The sequence below is a fragment of the Leucoraja erinacea genome, chromosome 20 (genome assembly GCF_028641065.1).
Source record: "Leucoraja erinacea ecotype New England chromosome 20, Leri_hhj_1, whole genome shotgun sequence".
Classification (NCBI taxonomy): Eukaryota; Metazoa; Chordata; class Chondrichthyes; order Rajiformes; family Rajidae; genus Leucoraja; species Leucoraja erinaceus.
Genome location: NC_073396.1, coordinates 21,078,862 through 21,096,651, shown reverse-complemented (window position 1 = coordinate 21,096,651; position 17,790 = coordinate 21,078,862). Strand labels below are relative to the sequence as shown.

General features: G+C 46.6%; 1 protein-coding gene across 1 annotated transcript in view; it reads left to right on the top strand.

Annotated features, from left to right (window-relative positions):
• LOC129706940 (parvalbumin, thymic-like) overlaps positions 1-17,790 on the top strand; it is a 181,505-nt gene extending 163,715 nt beyond the window's left edge. The window contains exons 2-6 of the mRNA XM_055651613.1: positions 10,584-10,651; positions 11,875-11,942; positions 14,154-14,280; positions 15,556-15,665; positions 17,572-17,790. Coding sequence (XP_055507588.1) covers positions 10,584-10,651; positions 11,875-11,942; positions 14,154-14,280; positions 15,556-15,665; positions 17,572-17,615 — 417 coding nt within the window. The 3' untranslated portion in view covers positions 17,616-17,790. The remainder of the gene's footprint in view (positions 1-10,583; positions 10,652-11,874; positions 11,943-14,153; positions 14,281-15,555; positions 15,666-17,571) is intronic.

The window sequence follows — 17,790 nt, the reverse complement described above, 5'->3', positions numbered from 1 at the left end:
TTTATTCTGAGGTTGTGCTCCCTAGTCCTAGATTCTCCCACTAGTGGAAACATCGTCTCCACATCCACTCTATCCAGACCTTTCAATATTCTGAAAGTTTCAATGATGTACCCCTTCATCATTGTAAACTCCAGCAAGTACAGGCCCAGTGCCATCCAGCTGCGTGCTATCCAGCCAGCGAAAAGACTAGACATGATTACAATGGAGCAGTCCACAGTGTACAGATGCAGGATAAAGGGTTTAACATTTAGTGCAAGATAAAGTCCAATAATGTGCGATTAAAGATAATTCAAAGGTTCCCAATGAAGTAGATGGAAGGTCAGGGCCGAAAACCAGCTGGTGAGAGGACGGTTCAGTTGCCTGGTAACAGCTGGGAAGAATCTGGAGGTGTGCATTTTCACACTTCTATCCTCTTGCCTGATGGGAGAGGGGAGAAGAGAGAGTGGTCCTTGATTATGATGGAGTCAATGAATGGGAGGTTGGTTTGCATGATGGTCTGGTCTACATCCACAACTCTCTGCACTTTCTTGGGGTCTTGGATGAGGCTGTTCCCAAACTATGCTGTGATGCATCCCGATAAGATGCTTTAGCTTGTGCTTGTAACTTGCCTGAAACCCTTCCCACCCCCTGCAACATAAAACAATGAGGGATACCCTCAGTACATCTTTGTGGAGAGTGAAACACAACACGTAGATAGGGAGATAACGGGAGCATACAGCATGCTTGCCTTCGTCGGGCATGGAGTTGCGTATAAAAGCCCAAAAGTGATTGGTAAGTGAAAAGTTAATTGGCCCTAGTGTGCAAGGAGTGGATACGAAAGTGGTGTAACATACAACTAGTGTGAACGAGTGAATATTTGTAGGTGTGGACTCAGTGGGCCGAAGGGCCTGTTTCCATGCTGTATCTCTGAACTAAATGAAACTAAAATCCTTTGTCCTTCCTATCATCAAAAACATCTGCACGAGTTGCTGTCTCAAGAAGACATCACCTATCATCAAGGATCTCCACCATCTGGGCCGTGCCCACTTCTCACTGCTACCGTCGGGCAGGACTGAAGTCCCACACCACCAGGATCAGGGACAGCTACTTTCCTCCAACCAACAGGTTGTTGAACCGACCCGCACAGCCCTAACCCTACCTCAGCAACAGAACACCATGGACACGCAGCTTGTTTTCTAATTGTGTTTTGCATTAACGCTCTGTTTTTACACAATATTTTTCTAGTCAGTAACCTGTAGAGTTTATGTGCAATTTATGTATCATTTATGTTTTGGTGTGTGGTCTCAGGGGCTGTCCCACTGTGCAAGCTCATTCAAGATAAGATAAGATAAGATACATTTATTGTCATTTGGACCCCTTGAGGTCCAAACGAAATGCCGTTTCTGCAGCCATACATACAAACACATAGACCCAAGACACAATGTAATTTACATAAACATCCATCACATCGCTGTGATGGAAGGCCAAATAAACTTATTTCTCCACTGCATTCTCCCCCCCCCCCCCCCCCGATGTCAGAGTCAAAGTCAAAGCCCCCGGCTGGCGATGGCGATTGTCCCGCGGCCATTAAAGTCACGCCGGGTGGTGCTAGGTCGCACACCGGGTCTTGGTGTTAGAGCCCCCGGCGTGCGCTCGCAGAGTCCCGCGGCCATTCCAAGCCGCGCGGGGCAGTGGTGTTAGGCCCCGCTCCAGGAGCTCTTCGACCCCGCAACTCGGGCGGGGGAAGTCGCCGTTGCGAGAGCCCTGAAAAGCGGTCTCCCTCCAGGGAGCCACGGGCTCCCGGTGCCGCCGTCCACAGACCTGTCGTTGGAGCCTCCGACTCTCCGGTCGGGCCGCAGCAGCAGCAGCAGCAGCAGCAGCGCTCCTCCACCGCTCCACCCGCTCCGGACTCGGCCAGCCCCGCGACGGCGACGGTGAGTTGTAGCACCAGAGTCCCCGGCTTCTTCCTGTTGTAGGCCGCTCCTCGTTGCGGCCCCAACGACAACGGAAACCCGACGAGAAAAGGTCGGGTCTCCAGTGCAGGGAGAGATTTAAAAAGTTTCCCCCCCCCCACCCCCCCCCACCCCCCCACACACACACCCCAACAAAAAATAACAAAAACTACATTAAAACACAGACAGAAAAATAATAAAACGCGGACAGACTGCAGAGGCCGCTGCTGGCCAGAGCCGCGCCGCCCACCGGGGAAGGGATATCACCTCAGGAGGCTTCATGAGTGGGAAGGGCAATTTGTCTAAAGATTGTTGCGAACGCTACTGAGCATGACACTATTGAGTAAATAGACACTGAGAATGTGTGAAGAGTTTTGGCAGGTTTTTTTCTTTTGCATTTTCTAAGTTACGAATACCATTTCAAGAGCTCTCCCGAGTTTAAAAAAAAATCAAACACGTGGAAGCACGTAGAATGTATGTAGCGGGTACGTCGGAGCTCGGGACGTCTCTTAGCGGCTCGTAACACTAACGGCAAGTACTCGGGAAACGCGGTAAGCTCGGGAAGACTCGTGAAGATTTTTCAACGTTGCAAAATGTCCACGAGAGCTCCGAGTACCTACGAGCGGCTTTTACTGTAATTCTCCGAGGAATCAGAGGAAACTCGGGGGAACTCTTGAATTAACTCGTACAGTGGGACAGCCCAGTCTATGTGCCTCTGATGCTGCTGTAAGCAAGGCTTTCATTGCACTTGTACCTCACTGTACTTGCGTATATGGCAATTAATGGTACGAAGACACAAAGTGCTGGAGTAACTCAGTGGGTCAGGCCGTATCTCTGGAGAACATGGATAGGCGATGTTTTGGGTCGGGGCCCATTTTCGGATTGATAGTGGTGAGGGGGGTGGAGAAAGCTGGAAGAGAGAAGGGGCTGGACAAAGCCTGGTGAGTGATCGCGTTAGAACATGATCGTAGAGCAGGAGAGCCACAGCGGAGAGAAAGAAAACACTGAACTCCCGTTGCAGAGAGGAGGAGAACATGTTCAAACTCGGCTTACCTTGAGGAGATATCACAGTGGAGCAGTACTTTGTCCCGCCCCTCCTCTCTTCCAGCTTTCACCGCAAAGCCCCACCACAATCAATCTGCACAAGAATCCCAACCCAAAATGTCACTTACCCATCTTCTCCAGAGATGCTGCCTGACCCGCTGAGTTACTCTAGCACCTTGTGCCCGTTTTTTTGCAAACCAACAATTGCAGTTCTTGAGTTACTGCAGCACATTTTGTTTTTTTTTGTAAACCAGCATCTGTATTTCCTTGTGTCGACAATTAATTGAAGAAACAAAGAACCGCAGATGCTGGTTTATAAAAGATAGACACAAAGTGCCGGAGTAACTCAGTGGGTCAGGCAGCATCTCTGGAGAAAAAGGACGGCTGACGTTTCGGGTTGGGACCTTTCTTCAGACTTCAGTATTCCAACCTTTGATTTGACTTCACTTGTCTTCCTTCAAGGTTAGAATCTGTGCATTGGCAGCAATGTTTCTCAGTGCTGCCATCTGGTGGTGTTGGTTTGCAGTTAATTAACCCTCCCTTCCAATCCAAATACCTGCACTCTTTAAACACATCAACAATTATCTAAAACTCTGTAACGTCACAGATAACGGTGAATCATAACAAAAATAAGTAGAACTCAATTTCTTATGAGCCGAGTCTCTGTGAATTTGCTATTTATTAAATATATTTATTGATTCCAAGGATCAGGGAGTAAGTCCAGTATTAATCCCCCCCCTCCCCAAAAGTGCTATTCGTAACTTAGAAAATGCAAACGAAAAAAACCTGCCAAAACTCTTCACACATTCTCAGTGTCTATTTACTCAATAGTGTCATGCTCAGTAGCGTTCGCAACAATCTTTAGACAAATTACCCTTCCCACTCATGAAGCCTCCTGAGGTGATATCCCTTCCCCTGTTTGAGGGGTTGTCTCAACCAGAGTCTGCCCTTCAATGTCCAGCAGCGGAAGGACCTTAGACAAGGGACCGCCCCACAAAGCCTTGGCGTTGTCTGCACCGAGCTTCAGTGCGTCCCTCAGCACATACTCCTGCATTCTGGAGCGCGCCAGTCGGCAACATTCCCTGAAGTCCCACACCACCAGGATCAGGGACAGCTACTTTCCTCCAACCATCAGTTTCTTGAACCGACCCGCACAGCCCTAACCCTACCTCAGCAACAGAACACCATGGACACGCAACTTGTTTTCTAATTGTGTTTTGCATTAATGCTTTGTTTTTACACAATCTTTTTCTAGTCAGTAACCTGTAGAGTTTATGTGCAATTTATGTATCATTTATGTTTTGGTGTGTGGTCTCAGGGGCTGTCCCACTGTACAAGCTCATTCAAGAGCTCTCCCGAGTTTAAAAAAAAATCAAACACGTGGAAGCACGTAGAATGTATGTAGCGGGTACGTCGGAGCTCGGGACGTCTCTTAGCGGCTCGTAACACTAACGGCAAGTACTCGGGAAACGCGGTAAGCTCGGGAAGACTCGTGAAGATTTTTCAACGTTGAAAAATGTCCACGAGAGCCCCGAGTACCTACGAGCGGCTTTTACTGTAATTCTCCGAGGAATCAGAGGAAACTCGGGGGAACTCTTGAATTAACTCGTACAGTGGGACAGCCCAGTCTATGTGCCTCTGATGCTGCTGTAAGCAAGGCTTTCATTGCACTTGTACCTCACTGTACTTGTGTATATGGCAATTAATCGTACGAAGACACAAAGTGCTGGAGTAACTCAGTGGGTCAGGCCGTATCTCTGGAGAACATGGATAGGCGATGTTTTGGGTCGGGGCCCATCTTCGGATTGATAGTGGTGAGGGGGGTGGAGAAAGCTGGAAGAGAGAAGGGGCTGGACAAAGCCTGGTGAGTGATCGCGTTAGAACATGATCGTAGAGCAGGAGAGCCACAGCGGAGAGAAAGAAAACACTGAACTCCCGTTGCAGAGAGGAGGAGAACATGTTCAAACTCGGCTTACCTTGAGGAGATATCACGGTGGAGCAGTACTTTGTCCCGCCCCTCCTCTCTTCCAGCTTTCACCGCAAAGCCCCACCACAATCAATCTGCACAAGAATCCCGACCCAAAAAGTCACTTACCCATCTTCTCCAGAGATGCTGCCTGACCCGCTGAGTTACTCTAGCACTTTGTGCTCGTTTTTTTGCAAACCAACAATTGCAGTTCTTGAGTTACTGCAGCACATTTTGTTTTTTTTTGTAAACCAGCATCTGTATTTCCTTGTGTCGACAATTAATTGAAGAAACAAAGAACCGCAGATGCTGGTTTATAAAAGATAGACACAAAGTGCCGGAGTAACTCAGTGGGTCAGGCAGCATCTCTGGAGAAAAAGGATGGCTGACGTTTCGTGTTGGGACCTTTCTTCAGACTTCAGTATTCCAGCCTTTGATTTGACTTGACTTGTGTCCTTCAAGGTTAGAATCTGTGCATTGGCAGCAATGTTTCTCAGTGCTGCCATCTGGTGGTGTTGGTTTGCAGTTAATTAACCCTCCCTTCCAATCCAAATACCTGCACTCTTTAAACACATCAACAATGATCTAAAACTCTGTAACGTCGCAGATAACAGTGAATCATAACAAAAATAAGTAGAACTAAATTTCTTATGAGCTGAGTCTCTGTGAATTTGCTATTTATTAAATATATTTATTGATTCCAAGGATCAGGGAGTAATTCCAGTATTAATCCCCCCCCCCCCCCAAAAATGGTATTCGTAACTTAGAAAATGCAAACGAAAAAAAACCTGCCAAAACTCTTCACACATTCTCAGTGTCTATTTACTCAATAGTGTCATGCTCAGTAGCGTTCGCAACAATCTTTAGACAAATTACCCTTCCCACTCATGAAGCCTCCTGAGGTGATATCCCTTCCCCTGTTTGAGGGGTTGTCTCAACCAGAGTCTGCCCTTCAATGTCCAGCAGCGGAAGGACCCTAGACAAGGGACCGCCCCACAAAGCCTTGGCGTTGGCTGCACCGAGCTTCAGTGCGTCCCTCAGCACATACTCCTGCATTCTGGAGCGCGCCAGTCGGCAACATTCCCTGACAGACATCTCGCTGCCTTGGTTGCATTAGGGACCCCGGACATTTTTTGCACTAATATCGAATTTTAATTTTATTTATTTATTTTCTTGGGTGGCAGTGGCAGGGTGGCACAGTGGTAGAGCTGCTGCCTTTACAGCGTGAGACCCGGGTTCGATCCTGACCAAGGGTGCTGTCTGTATGGAGTTTGTACGTTCTTCCTGGGACCTTGAGGGCTTTCTCCAGGTGCTCTATTTTCCACCCACATTTTGTGCAGGTTTGGAGGTTAATTGGCCTCTGTAAATTGACCCTAGTGTGTAGGATGTGAAAATGGGATAACATAGAACTAGTGTACAGGTGATTCTTGACTCGGCATGGACTTTGTGGGCCAACGAGCATGATTCCAAGATGTACAGGTTTGTCAGTTAATTGATTAGGGCAAAAAAAAAATTAATTGTCCCTAGTGTATACTATGGTGCTAGTGTATGGACTGATTGCTGGTTGGCATGGACTCGGTGAGCTGAAGGGCCTGTTTCCATGCCGTATCTCTAAAGTCACAAAGTCAATTGAAACAATCTTTGTTTATCATGTTATCTATGCGGACAGGGTTTACAGACCTGTTATGCTGCTGCAAGCAAGAATTTCATTATTCCGTTTTCAGTATAGGACAATTAAACACTCTTGACCTATCTGTGGACTCCTGACTGATCTGAGAGCTCTTTTAAAGGGCAAGCACAGGTGCAACGAGTGAGTGGTCTCGTTCCGCGCCCTGTCATTCTATAAAAAGTTCGGTAGGTGACCCATAGATTGAGGTCACACAGAAGAGGGAATGAGGGTGGCTTCAATCCTCCCACGCTTTATCACCCCACACCATCTTCCAAACAATGGAGGAGAGTAGGTCAGCTTTTCCACCACTCAATCTGCAGCTCAGGGCAGGTAATCCATCACTGTCAGAGGTAACAGGGTAATGCCACAGAGCCCATCCCACCACCTCTCACACGCAGCGACCAGTGGGTTGAAGAAAGCTGACGTAGGCTAAACATCGGCAGCACAGTGGCATGGCGGTAGAGTTGCTGCCTCACAGCGCCAGAAACACGAGTTTGAACCTGACTACGGGTGCTGTCTGTACGGAGTTTGCATGTTCTCCCTGTGACCGCTTGGGTTACCTCCGGGGTGCTCCAGTTTCCTCCCACATTCAAAATGTAGGTTAATTGGCTTCTGTAAATAGTCCATAGAACTGGTGTGAATGGGTGATCGATGGTCGGCACAAACTCAGTTGGCCTATGGGGCCTCTTTCCATGCTGTATCTCTAAACTAAATAGGCATTCTTAGAACGTAGAACAATGCAGCAACAGGCCCTTCGGCCCACCATGTCTGTGCTGGCCATTATGCCAATCCAACTAAATGTAGACTAGGGTTTTTTTGGAGATACAACATGGAAACAGGCCCTTCAGCCCACGCCAACCATTCATCACCCGTTCACATTATTTCTATGTTATCCCACTTTCTCATCCACTTCCTGCACACTGGGGACAATTTAGAGAGGACAATTAACCTACAAACCCAATCGTCTTAAGAATGTGGGAGAAAACCGGAACACCTAGAGGAAACCCACGCGAGAACATGTAAACTCCACACAGACAACACCCGAGGTCAGGATCGGACCTGGGTCTTTGGCGCTGTGAGGCAGCAGCTCTATCCGCTGCACCACTGTGCTGCCTATGTTACAACATAGAACAATATAGCACAAGAACAGGACCTTTGGCCCATAATGTCCGTGCCGAAAATGTTGCCAAGTTAAACTAACTTCCTCTGCCCTCATGTGATCCGTATCCCTGCAGTCCCCACATATCCATAGGTATGCCTATCAAAAGGTCTCTTAAATGCCGCTATTATATCTGCCTCCTTCACCACCCCTGGCAGCCCAGCATGATCCAGGCACTCACCACGCATTGTGTAAAAAAACCTTCCCCACTCATCTCTCATCTTTACCCCTCTCACCTTAAAGCTCTGCCCTATCACCTTTGGCATTCCCAACCTGGGAAAATTGGCCTCTGTAAGAATTGCCCCTCGTGTGTAGGTAGTGGATGAGAAAGTGGGATAACCTGGAACTAATGTGGACGGATGATGGATGGTTGGCATGGACTGGGCCAAAGGGACTGTTTCCATGCTGCACCTTTCAATCAATCATAATTCAGTGGTGCCAGCAGGGGGCAGACAGTTCCCAGTCATGGATGCAGAACTGGTTATGGTAAACTTCAATGAGGCTTCTCAGAGATTGCGTTGTGTAGACAAGTCAGCTCTGCCTCCAAATCCTTGCAAACCCAGCACTGATGCAGATCACCTCTTACAGAGTGTGGGTTTGCAAGAGGAGAAGAGGTTATTCCCAAGTCTGGTGGTGCACGCTTTCAAGCTTCTGTACCCTCTGCCAGACGGGAGCGGGGAGCAGAAGGAATGATCGGGGTGGGACAAGTCTTTGATTATATTAGCTTCTTTCCCGAGGCAGGGTGAAATGTAGATGGAGTCAATGGTGGGGATTCTGGTCTGTTTGATGGATCGGGCTACATCGACAAGACTCATAGAGCCATGGCGTCTCACAACCCACAATGACTGCTCTCTTTGCCAGCATGTTTATTCTCTGCATCGCAAAGACCAGCATACAGAAATATCTTGTAGAACAGCACTTACTGTTTTCTCACCACTTCAAACATGGTCTATATTTAGATTTTCCCACCAAATATTCTCACCTTTCCCCACCTCACTTTCAATTGCAGAGGAGGGTCACCAGAATTATGTGATTAAAATGTATTAACTACAGGGAGAGTGGAAACAACAAATTGCATGTGCTGGTTTATACCTACGACAAACATAGAAACATAGAAAATAGGTGCAGGAGTAGGCCATTCAGCCCTTCGAGCCTGCACCGCCATTCAATATGATCATGGCTGATCATCCAACTCAGTATCCTGTACCTGCCTTCTCTCCATACCCCCTGATACCTTTAGCCACAAGGGCCACAACTAACTCCCTCTTAAATATAGCCAATGAACTGGCCTCAACTACCTTCTGTGGCAGAGAATTCCAGAGATTCACCACTCTCTGTGTGAAAAATGTTTCTCTCATCTCGGTCCTAAAAGATTTCCCCCTTATCCTTAAACTGTGACCCCTTGTTCTGGACTTCCCCAACTTCGGGAACAATCTTCCTGCATCTAGCCTGTCCAACCCCTTAAGTGCTGGGGTAACCCAACAGGTCAAGCAGCATCTCTGGAGAGAAATGGATGGGTGATGTTTCGGGTCGGGACCCTTTTTTATAATCTGAGCAAGGATCCCAACCCGAAATGTCACCCATCCTTTTATTCCCCAGAGTTGCTGCCTGACTCGTCGACTTACTTTGTGTTTATCTTCAGCTACAGGGAGAGGTTGGACAGGCTCTGGAACGCCAGAGGTTGAGGAGAGACCTGATAGAAGCATATATGAAATTATGACAGATATAGATAGGGTAGACAGTCAGAACCTTTTACCCAGGATGGAAATGTCAAAGACTTGATGGTGTAGCTTTAAGGTGAGAGGGTTTCTTTCAAGCAAAGGTGGCTTTTAAGAGGCTTGTACATAGGCACATGTATCTGCAGTGAATGAGGAGATCCAGTTTGAATTAGGTGCACGCAGATAAGAGATGGTCTTTGGCATTGTGTTCAACACAGACATTGTGGGCTGAAGGACCTGTTCCTGTGCTGCATGGTTCCTTATTCTATGTTCTATTGTCTCATCCACTTGTTCAATCATTCTCTCATTTTGAACATAGATCATAGAACAGTTCAGCACTGTCCAGCCCACAATGTCCGTGCCAAACATGATTCCAAGTTAGACTGATTTCCTCTGCTGCATTAGATATTTAATTTAGTTAAGAGATACTGCAAGGAGACAAGCCCTTCGGCCCATCGAGTCCACGCCAAAAATCGATCACCTGTTCACACTAGTTCCATGTTATCCCACTTTCTTATCCACACTCTACATACTAGGGGGAAATTTAAACCCGCACATCTTTGGGATGTGGGAGGAAACCGGAGCACCTGGAGGAAACCCACGTGGTCACATGGAGAATGTGCACAGGGAGAGACGGTTCGATTGTAGTCAGGGATAGTCTTTCTGCTGACAGCAAAAAGCTTTTCACTGTAACCCGTTACACGTGACAATAAACTAAACTAAACCAAACTAAACTAAATGAAAATAAACTAAACTAAACTCCACATACAGACAGTGTCTGAGGTCAGGATCAAACCTGAGTCTACCAACTGCTCCTTGTGTCCTTGTGACTGTGGTGAGACAGTAAAGGTGACTGTACCTGCACAGTGGCTGGGAACCCATCACTCACCAGTCAACATAACTGCTCCATACCTGTTGGAACACGGATCATTTTATCTCTCTCTCGCTCTCTGTCACACAGGAACAATCCCATGCAACTTGGTTATTCCCAGGCATTGTGACGCGATCAGCCAGCTTTGCTTTGATGTGTGTTTCACCGTTGGTAAATGAGGCATGACCACACGGTATTTAAAGGCTCAGGCGCATCTCAGGCATCAGCCAGCCTCGCTTGTTCCACTCGCTCTCTCTCTCTCTCTCGCTGGAGGAAGAAGAAGGCCACAGCAGGTGAGTGGTGCAGGGATCCACGTTGTGTCGGAAGGGATGCTCGTCAATATCGAAGATCGACACAAAGTGCTGGGGTAACTCAGTGGGACAGGCAGCATCTCAGGAGAAAAAGAACAGGTGGCGTTTCAGGTCGGGAACCTTCTTCAGACTTCTTGAGTCTTGAAGAAACCCACCTGGTTACAGGGAGAATGGGCAAACTCCACACAGGCAGCATGCGAGACAGGATCAAACCCGGGTCTCTGGCACTGTGATGCAGCAGCTCTACCTGCTGCACCACTGTGCTGCCCATCAATTAAGTAATCTGGTAGTCATTAGCTAACGAACTGAACTAAAATAATTACCGGTTATTTGATCATCTGGTTCACTAAAGTCCCACAGGGAAAGAAATCTGCCCTTCGTCCCCTGGTTTGGCCCATCAGTGCCGCCAGACCTACCTATGTGGTTGACTCTAGAATAGCCAGGTTTTGTCATCAGCATCTCTAGGGGCAATTAGTCTTCTTGCGTTTGGTGTACACAGCCTAAAGTTGTAGGACAACTTGTTCTATTTGATTGTGCACGCCGGGTTGATTGCATTCGTTGAAACAGGGTGGACCACGTGAAGGTTGCAATCTCCCACCCCAGGGATGGGTAATAAATGCTGGCAATAAATAGGTGAAAGTTATCCAACACTCATGCCCTGTTACTGTTAGTCGAACCAGTTTGATGAAATTAAAGAGAGACACAAGGGACTGCAGATGCTGGAATCTTGATCAATCCCTTTCCCTCAGGGTGGAGATGTCAAAGACTCGAGGGCATAGCTTTATAGTGAGAGGGGCAAGCTTTATAGTGAGGAAATGTGCGGGGCAAGTTTTTCTACACGGAGGGTGGTGGGTGCCTGGAGCGTGCTGCCAGGGGTGGTGGTGGAAGCAGATGCAAAAGTGGCGTTTAAAAGGCTTTTAGATAGATACATGGATATACAGGAAATGGAGGGCAATGGATCAGGTGAAGGGCAGAGGGGATTAGTTTGATATGGCATCATGTTCAGCATGGATATTGTGGGCTGAAGGGCCTGTTCCTGTTCTGTACTGTTCTATGTTCTGATCAGGTCCGGCAGCATCTGGGGAGGGAATGGACCCTTCTTCAAAACTTGTGTTTGGATGAAAATATCATGTCTGAAATGTATTGTAAAATATGCTTTATGCAAACAATTTGTTACAATTTACTGTATTCTTTTTGTTGGGTAGTTTTACCATGAAGATCACTGAAATACTGGGAGCTGGGGACATCGCCAAGGCTATCGAACAATGCAAAGGTAAAGTATTCAGTTTCTTTGATTTAATCTGAAAAAAAGGTTTAGGTTTCATTTAGGTCTATTGTTGTCACATGTACCGAGATGCAGAGAAAAGCTTTGGCTTGCATGCTATCCAAACAGATCAGATACCTCAAACATAGATTTGGATCAGATACCCCATATGTAGATATATGATCAGTCAAACTCAAATACAATAGACAGAGCAAAGTTACTCCTGAGGTCCCTCTTAAATCTCTCCTCTTTCAATTTAAGTCTGTACCCTCTAGTTTTTGAATCCTCTATGCTGGGAAAAAGACCGTGGGTGTTAACTTTATCCATGCCCCTCGTGATACATATTAACAAGATCACCTAATACATTCCAAAGAAAAAAGTCCCAGCCTATTCAACGTTCCCCTGTAGCTCAAGCCCGCAAGCCCAAGTAACATCCTGGTGTAAATAAACATAAGGTGCTCAATCATGACTTCCCAACATTTGCTCTGAATACCCTTCCCAATGAAGGCGAGCATTGCAGCCACCTTCTTTATCACACTGTCCATTTGCCTTGCTACCTTTAGAGAACCTCTCACCTGTACCCCACATCTCTCTGTTCTGCAACACACTCCAGAGCTTCACCATTTATTGTGTAGGTCCTGCACTGATTTGATGTAGTCATAGAGTCATACGGCGTGGAAACAGGCCCACGCCGGCCATTTACACGTCCCACATCCCTGTGTATGGCCCATATCCCTCTAAACCTATCCGATCCATGTACCTGTCTAAATGTTTCTTAAACGTTGCGATAGTTCCTCAACTATCTCCTCCGGCAGCTCGTTCGATAAAACATAATACCGTATACCAAAATCCAGCACCTCACACTTGTCAGAATTAAATTCCATTTGCCATTCCTTGGCCCACCTTCTCTAGATCTTGGTGTAGATAAACTTCTCCACTGCCTGCTATTCCAACTATTTTTGTACCATCTGTAAATTTATTAACGATGTTAACTTCTGTAATGAGTCGGCTCGAACACACATCAAGATACAACACATATTTATTAAATCTACATACAGCAAGGATCTGCAGTCATCACATCTCCGAGCTGCTATTCATTCTAACCAGCATAAGCAGGCTCTTGATAATATGAAATACATAGTAGGCAGAGTCACTACTAACAAACACTATAATTGGCTAGTATGAAATAGCCAATCTACACTTCACTGTCATCCAGACCGTTAATGAAGATAACAAACAACACTGGATCGAGCACCGACCCCCTGTGACAAACTCCATTGGTCATGGGATTCCAATCAGATAAAACAAACCTCCACTTCCACCTTTCCTCCATGCCAATTGTGAATCCAATTGGCTAACTCACCTTGAATTCCCTTTGTAATGTTGATCTTATAGAGGTGTATAAAATCATTAGGGGAATGAAAACAGAGAAAGCACAGTTTCTTGAAGAATCCTAATCCTACTTCAGCAATGGAACACCATAGACCATCTCCTGCACGACCATGGACTTACAGACGTTTAAAATAATTGCGTTTCGCACTAACATCGTAGTTTTGCACCATTTTTTTAACAATGTTAAAATGGTTTTTACACTATTTTTGAATAGATAGGGTAGATGCACAGAGTCTTTTACCCCAGGTAAGGGAATCAAGAACCAGCGGGCATACGTTTAAGGTGAGAGGGGCAAGGTTCAAATAGGAACCTGAGGGGCAACTTATTCACTCTGTGGGCGGTGAGTATTTGGAACAAGCTGCGAGGCGAGTTAGTTGAGGCAGGCACTACAACAACATTTGAAAGACATACGGACATGGATAGGAAAGATTTAGAGAGCGGGAGGTTCAGTGATGCAGCAGCAGAGTTGCTGCCTTACTGCCCCAGAGAACCAGGTCCGATCCTGACTGTTCTCCCTGTGACTGTGTGGATTTTCTCTGGTTTCCTCCCACACTCCAAAGGTGTACAGGTTTGTAGGTTAATTGGCTTCAGTAAAATTTAAAAATTGTCCCTAGTGTGGGATAGTGCTAGTGTGTGGAGTGATCGTTGGTTTGCGTGGAGTCGGTGGGGTGGGCCTGTTTCCAAGCTGTATCTCTAAAGGCTAAAGATATGGGTCAAATGCAAATGGGACTATCTTAAATGAAGTACCTTGGTTGGTTATGTGAGTTGGACCGAAGGGTCTGTTTGCATGCTGCGTGACTCCACAATTGTCTTTTCTTTCCATCACAGAGTCTTTCACCTTCAAGAAGTTTTTTAAAACAAGTGGCCTCTCCAGTAAATCCGCTGACGAAGTGAAGGAAGTCTTCGCAATCCTGGACCAGGATGGGAGCGGCTACATAGACAAGAGTGAACTGAGGTAAGGACAGGTGGAGTTGTGGCCCATTGGGGTTTGAAGAGCGTGGTTTCTAATGCTACAAAGACTAATTACAATGTGTACAGAAAATCTGAAATAAAAGGCAGCATCTGTGGAGAGACACTCTAGATTATGTTGAATATTTTGCAGCATTAGGTGGCGCAGCGGTAGAGTCGCTGCATTACAGCGCCAGAGGCCTGGGTTCAATCCTGACTACAGGTGATGCCTGTATGAAGTTTGTACGTTCTCCTGTAACTGCGTGGGTCATCTCCGGGTGCTCCGGTTTCCACCCGCATTCCAAAGACGTACAGGTTTGTAGGTTAATTGGCTTCAGTAAAAATTGCAAATTGTCCATAGTGTGTAGGATGGTGTTAGTGTACAGAGACCACTGGTCAGCGCAGACTCGAAGGGGCGAAAGGCCTGTTTCCGCACTGTATCTATAAACTAAACTAAAAATTAACGTTCTGATGAGTGTCCTTGCATCAGAACTAGTCAGTCCTATTTTTCATTTTCCGTCTAACGATCGACACTCTTGGACCAGAGGGTGCGGGGAGATTTACAGAGAGCATCGAACAGAGAACAGTACATCACAATTCATCCAAATTCATCCACCAACCCTCATGTTTTGGGAATGTGGGGAAAAAACTAGAGCATCCGGGGAAGGAGACATGCTGCCAGGGAGAATATGCAAACTCCACATAGACAGCACCCAAGGATCTCATCTGCTTGTACATGATCCATATCCCTCTATTCCCTGCACATCCATGTGCCTGTGCAAAAGTCTCTTAAACACAACTATCGTATACACCTAAACCACCCCGCCTGAAAATGCCTTCCAGGCCCCCACTATTCTGTGTAAAAAAACGTTCACATCTCCATTAAACTTTTCCCCCTTTCACCTTAGAGCTATGCCCTCTAGCATTGGGCATTTCCACCCTGGGGAAAAGGTTCTGACTGTCTACCCTATCTACGCCTCTCATCATTTTACATACCGCCCTCAACCTCTGACGTTCCAAAGAAAACAATCCAAGTTTGTCCAAACTCTCCCTGTGGCAGAAACCCTCTCAGCCAGGCAGCATTCTGGTAAACCTCCTCCGCAACCTCTTCAAAGCCTCCACATTCTTCCTGTAATGGGGCAACCAGAACTGCATGCAGTACTCCAAATGCGGCCTGACCAAAGTCTGGTATTATGACCGCGTTGGGAGGTTTCGCTACAAGAATGCAAGTTGGTTCGTTTGTAGAACCCGACCCATCCATTGATTGTGTTTCCTGCTTCAGGTCCTTCCTTAAATACTTCTCCCCCGATGCCAGACTGCTGAGCGATAAAGAGGCCGAGACCATGGTTTCCGCTGTGGACAACGATGGTGATGGGAAAATCAAATATCAGGGTAAGTGTGGTGCTTTCAGTTTATTTAATGTCACGTGTACACAGATACAGCGTTCAGCGTGCGATCCAGTCAAATCATACTCCACATGGTTGACTGCTTGACTTCCACAACGAACCAAACTACCGTTCCTTCCCATCCCACATTCAGCAAGCACTCCATTCTGTTGTGGCGCTCTCCTTCTCTCTCAGTTTTGCTCTGCCTCTGTCCCTCTTTCTTCCTCTCTTTCCCTTTCTTTGTATTTTTATCCTTTTCTCTTTCTCTGTATTTCATTTTCTCTATTTTGCTCTTTAGCTTTCTTTCTGACCCTTTCTCTTTGTATTTCTTTTTCTCTCTTTCAATCCCTCTCTCTCCCTACTGTCACCTTCTCTCTGCCTCTCCATTTCTCTCTTTTTCTTTCTATTTCTCTTTTCCTCTCTCACTCACTTGCTATTTGTGCAGATCTTTCCCAATTACAGCCGGTAACTGCACCAACTGTTTGAGCCTGTGAGATGCATCTAATGTTCACTGTCTCTCTGTCTTTGCTCAAAGGGGGACACTTTCGACAGCAGTGTGAGGAGTGAGCAGTGGGTCGGGACTTTGGATACTATTTCCAAAGACCTGGCATAGGCATGATGGGCTGAATTGCCTTCTGTGACGCTGGTTGCCACCTAAGCATCAACAGTCCCTGGGCAGAGCGACTAAACCCAGAGGTGTCCTTCGGTCTTGTCTTTTCTTTTGTCAATTCCACACTTCACACTTGTTAGTTTCTACATTGAGTGCAGTCTGAATAACCTAGATTTAAATGTATCATCAAATCAGCACAACACAGTAGCACAGTGGGTAGAGCTGCTCCCTCACAGCGCCAGAGACCCAGGTTTGATCTTTACCCTGGATGCTGCCTGTGTGACTATTATCTAAATGGTGGCCGATTGGGAAAGGGGGAGATGCAGCGAGACCTGGGTGTCATGGTACACCAGTCATTGAAGGTAGGCATGCAGGTGCAGCAGGCAGTAAAGAAAGCGAATGGTATGTTAGCTTTCATTGCAAAAGGATTTGAGTATAGGAGCAGAGAGGTTCTACTGCAGTTGTACAGGGTCTTGGTGAGACCACACCTGGAGTATTGCGTACAGTTTTGGTCTCCAAATCTGAGGAAGGACATTATTGCCATAGAGGGAGTGCAGAGACGGTTCACCAGACTGATTCCTGGGATGTCAGGACTGTCTTATGAAGAAAGACTGGATAGACTTGGTTTATACTCTCTAGAATTTAGAAGATTGAGAGGGGATCTTATAGAAACTTACAAAATTCTTAAGGGGTTGGACAGGCTAGATGCAGGAAGATTGTTCCCGATGTTAGGGAAGTCCAGGACAAGGGGTCACAGCTTAAGGATAAAGGGGAAATCCTTTAAAACCGAGATGAGAAGAACTTTTTTCACGCAGAGAGTGGTGAATCTCTGGAACTCTCTGCCACAGAGGGTAGTTGAGGCCAGTTCATTGGCTATATTTAAGAGGGAGTTAGATGTGGCCCTTGTGGCTAAGGGGATCAGGGGGTATGGAGAGAAGGCAGGTACGGGATACTGAGTTGGATGATCAGCCATGATCATATTGAATGGCGGTGCAGGCTCGAAGGGCCGAATGGCCTACTCCTGCACCTAATTTCTATGTTTCTATGTTTCTATGTGTGTACGTTTTCCCTGGGACCACGTGGGTTTCCTCTGGGTGCTTCGGTTTCCTCCAACATCCCAAAGATTTGTAAATTAATTGGCCCTCTGTAACTTGCCTCTAGCATGTACGGAATGAAGGCGAAAGTGGGATAACGTAGAACTAGAACTAGCTGGTCGGCATGGACACGATGGGCTGAAGGGCAGGTTTCCACGGTGAATCTCTAAACTAAACTAAATGCATAATGTCCTGCGTTTCCATTGCAGAATTCCTACAACTAGTGTCGATGTCGAAAAATCCTGAAGCCTAGAACTAATCCGAGAAAGGCCGTGATGTTCTATTGCATCCACTTTACCAGCACTGAGGCAGGCATTGATCTGGACACCTTTGATCAAACAGCATGATGGAAGTGTGCTGAATGCTTGGTTGTACATCTCTCAAGGAAAGGTCGTTCAATACTAAATAAAGTACATTTTGAAAGTAAA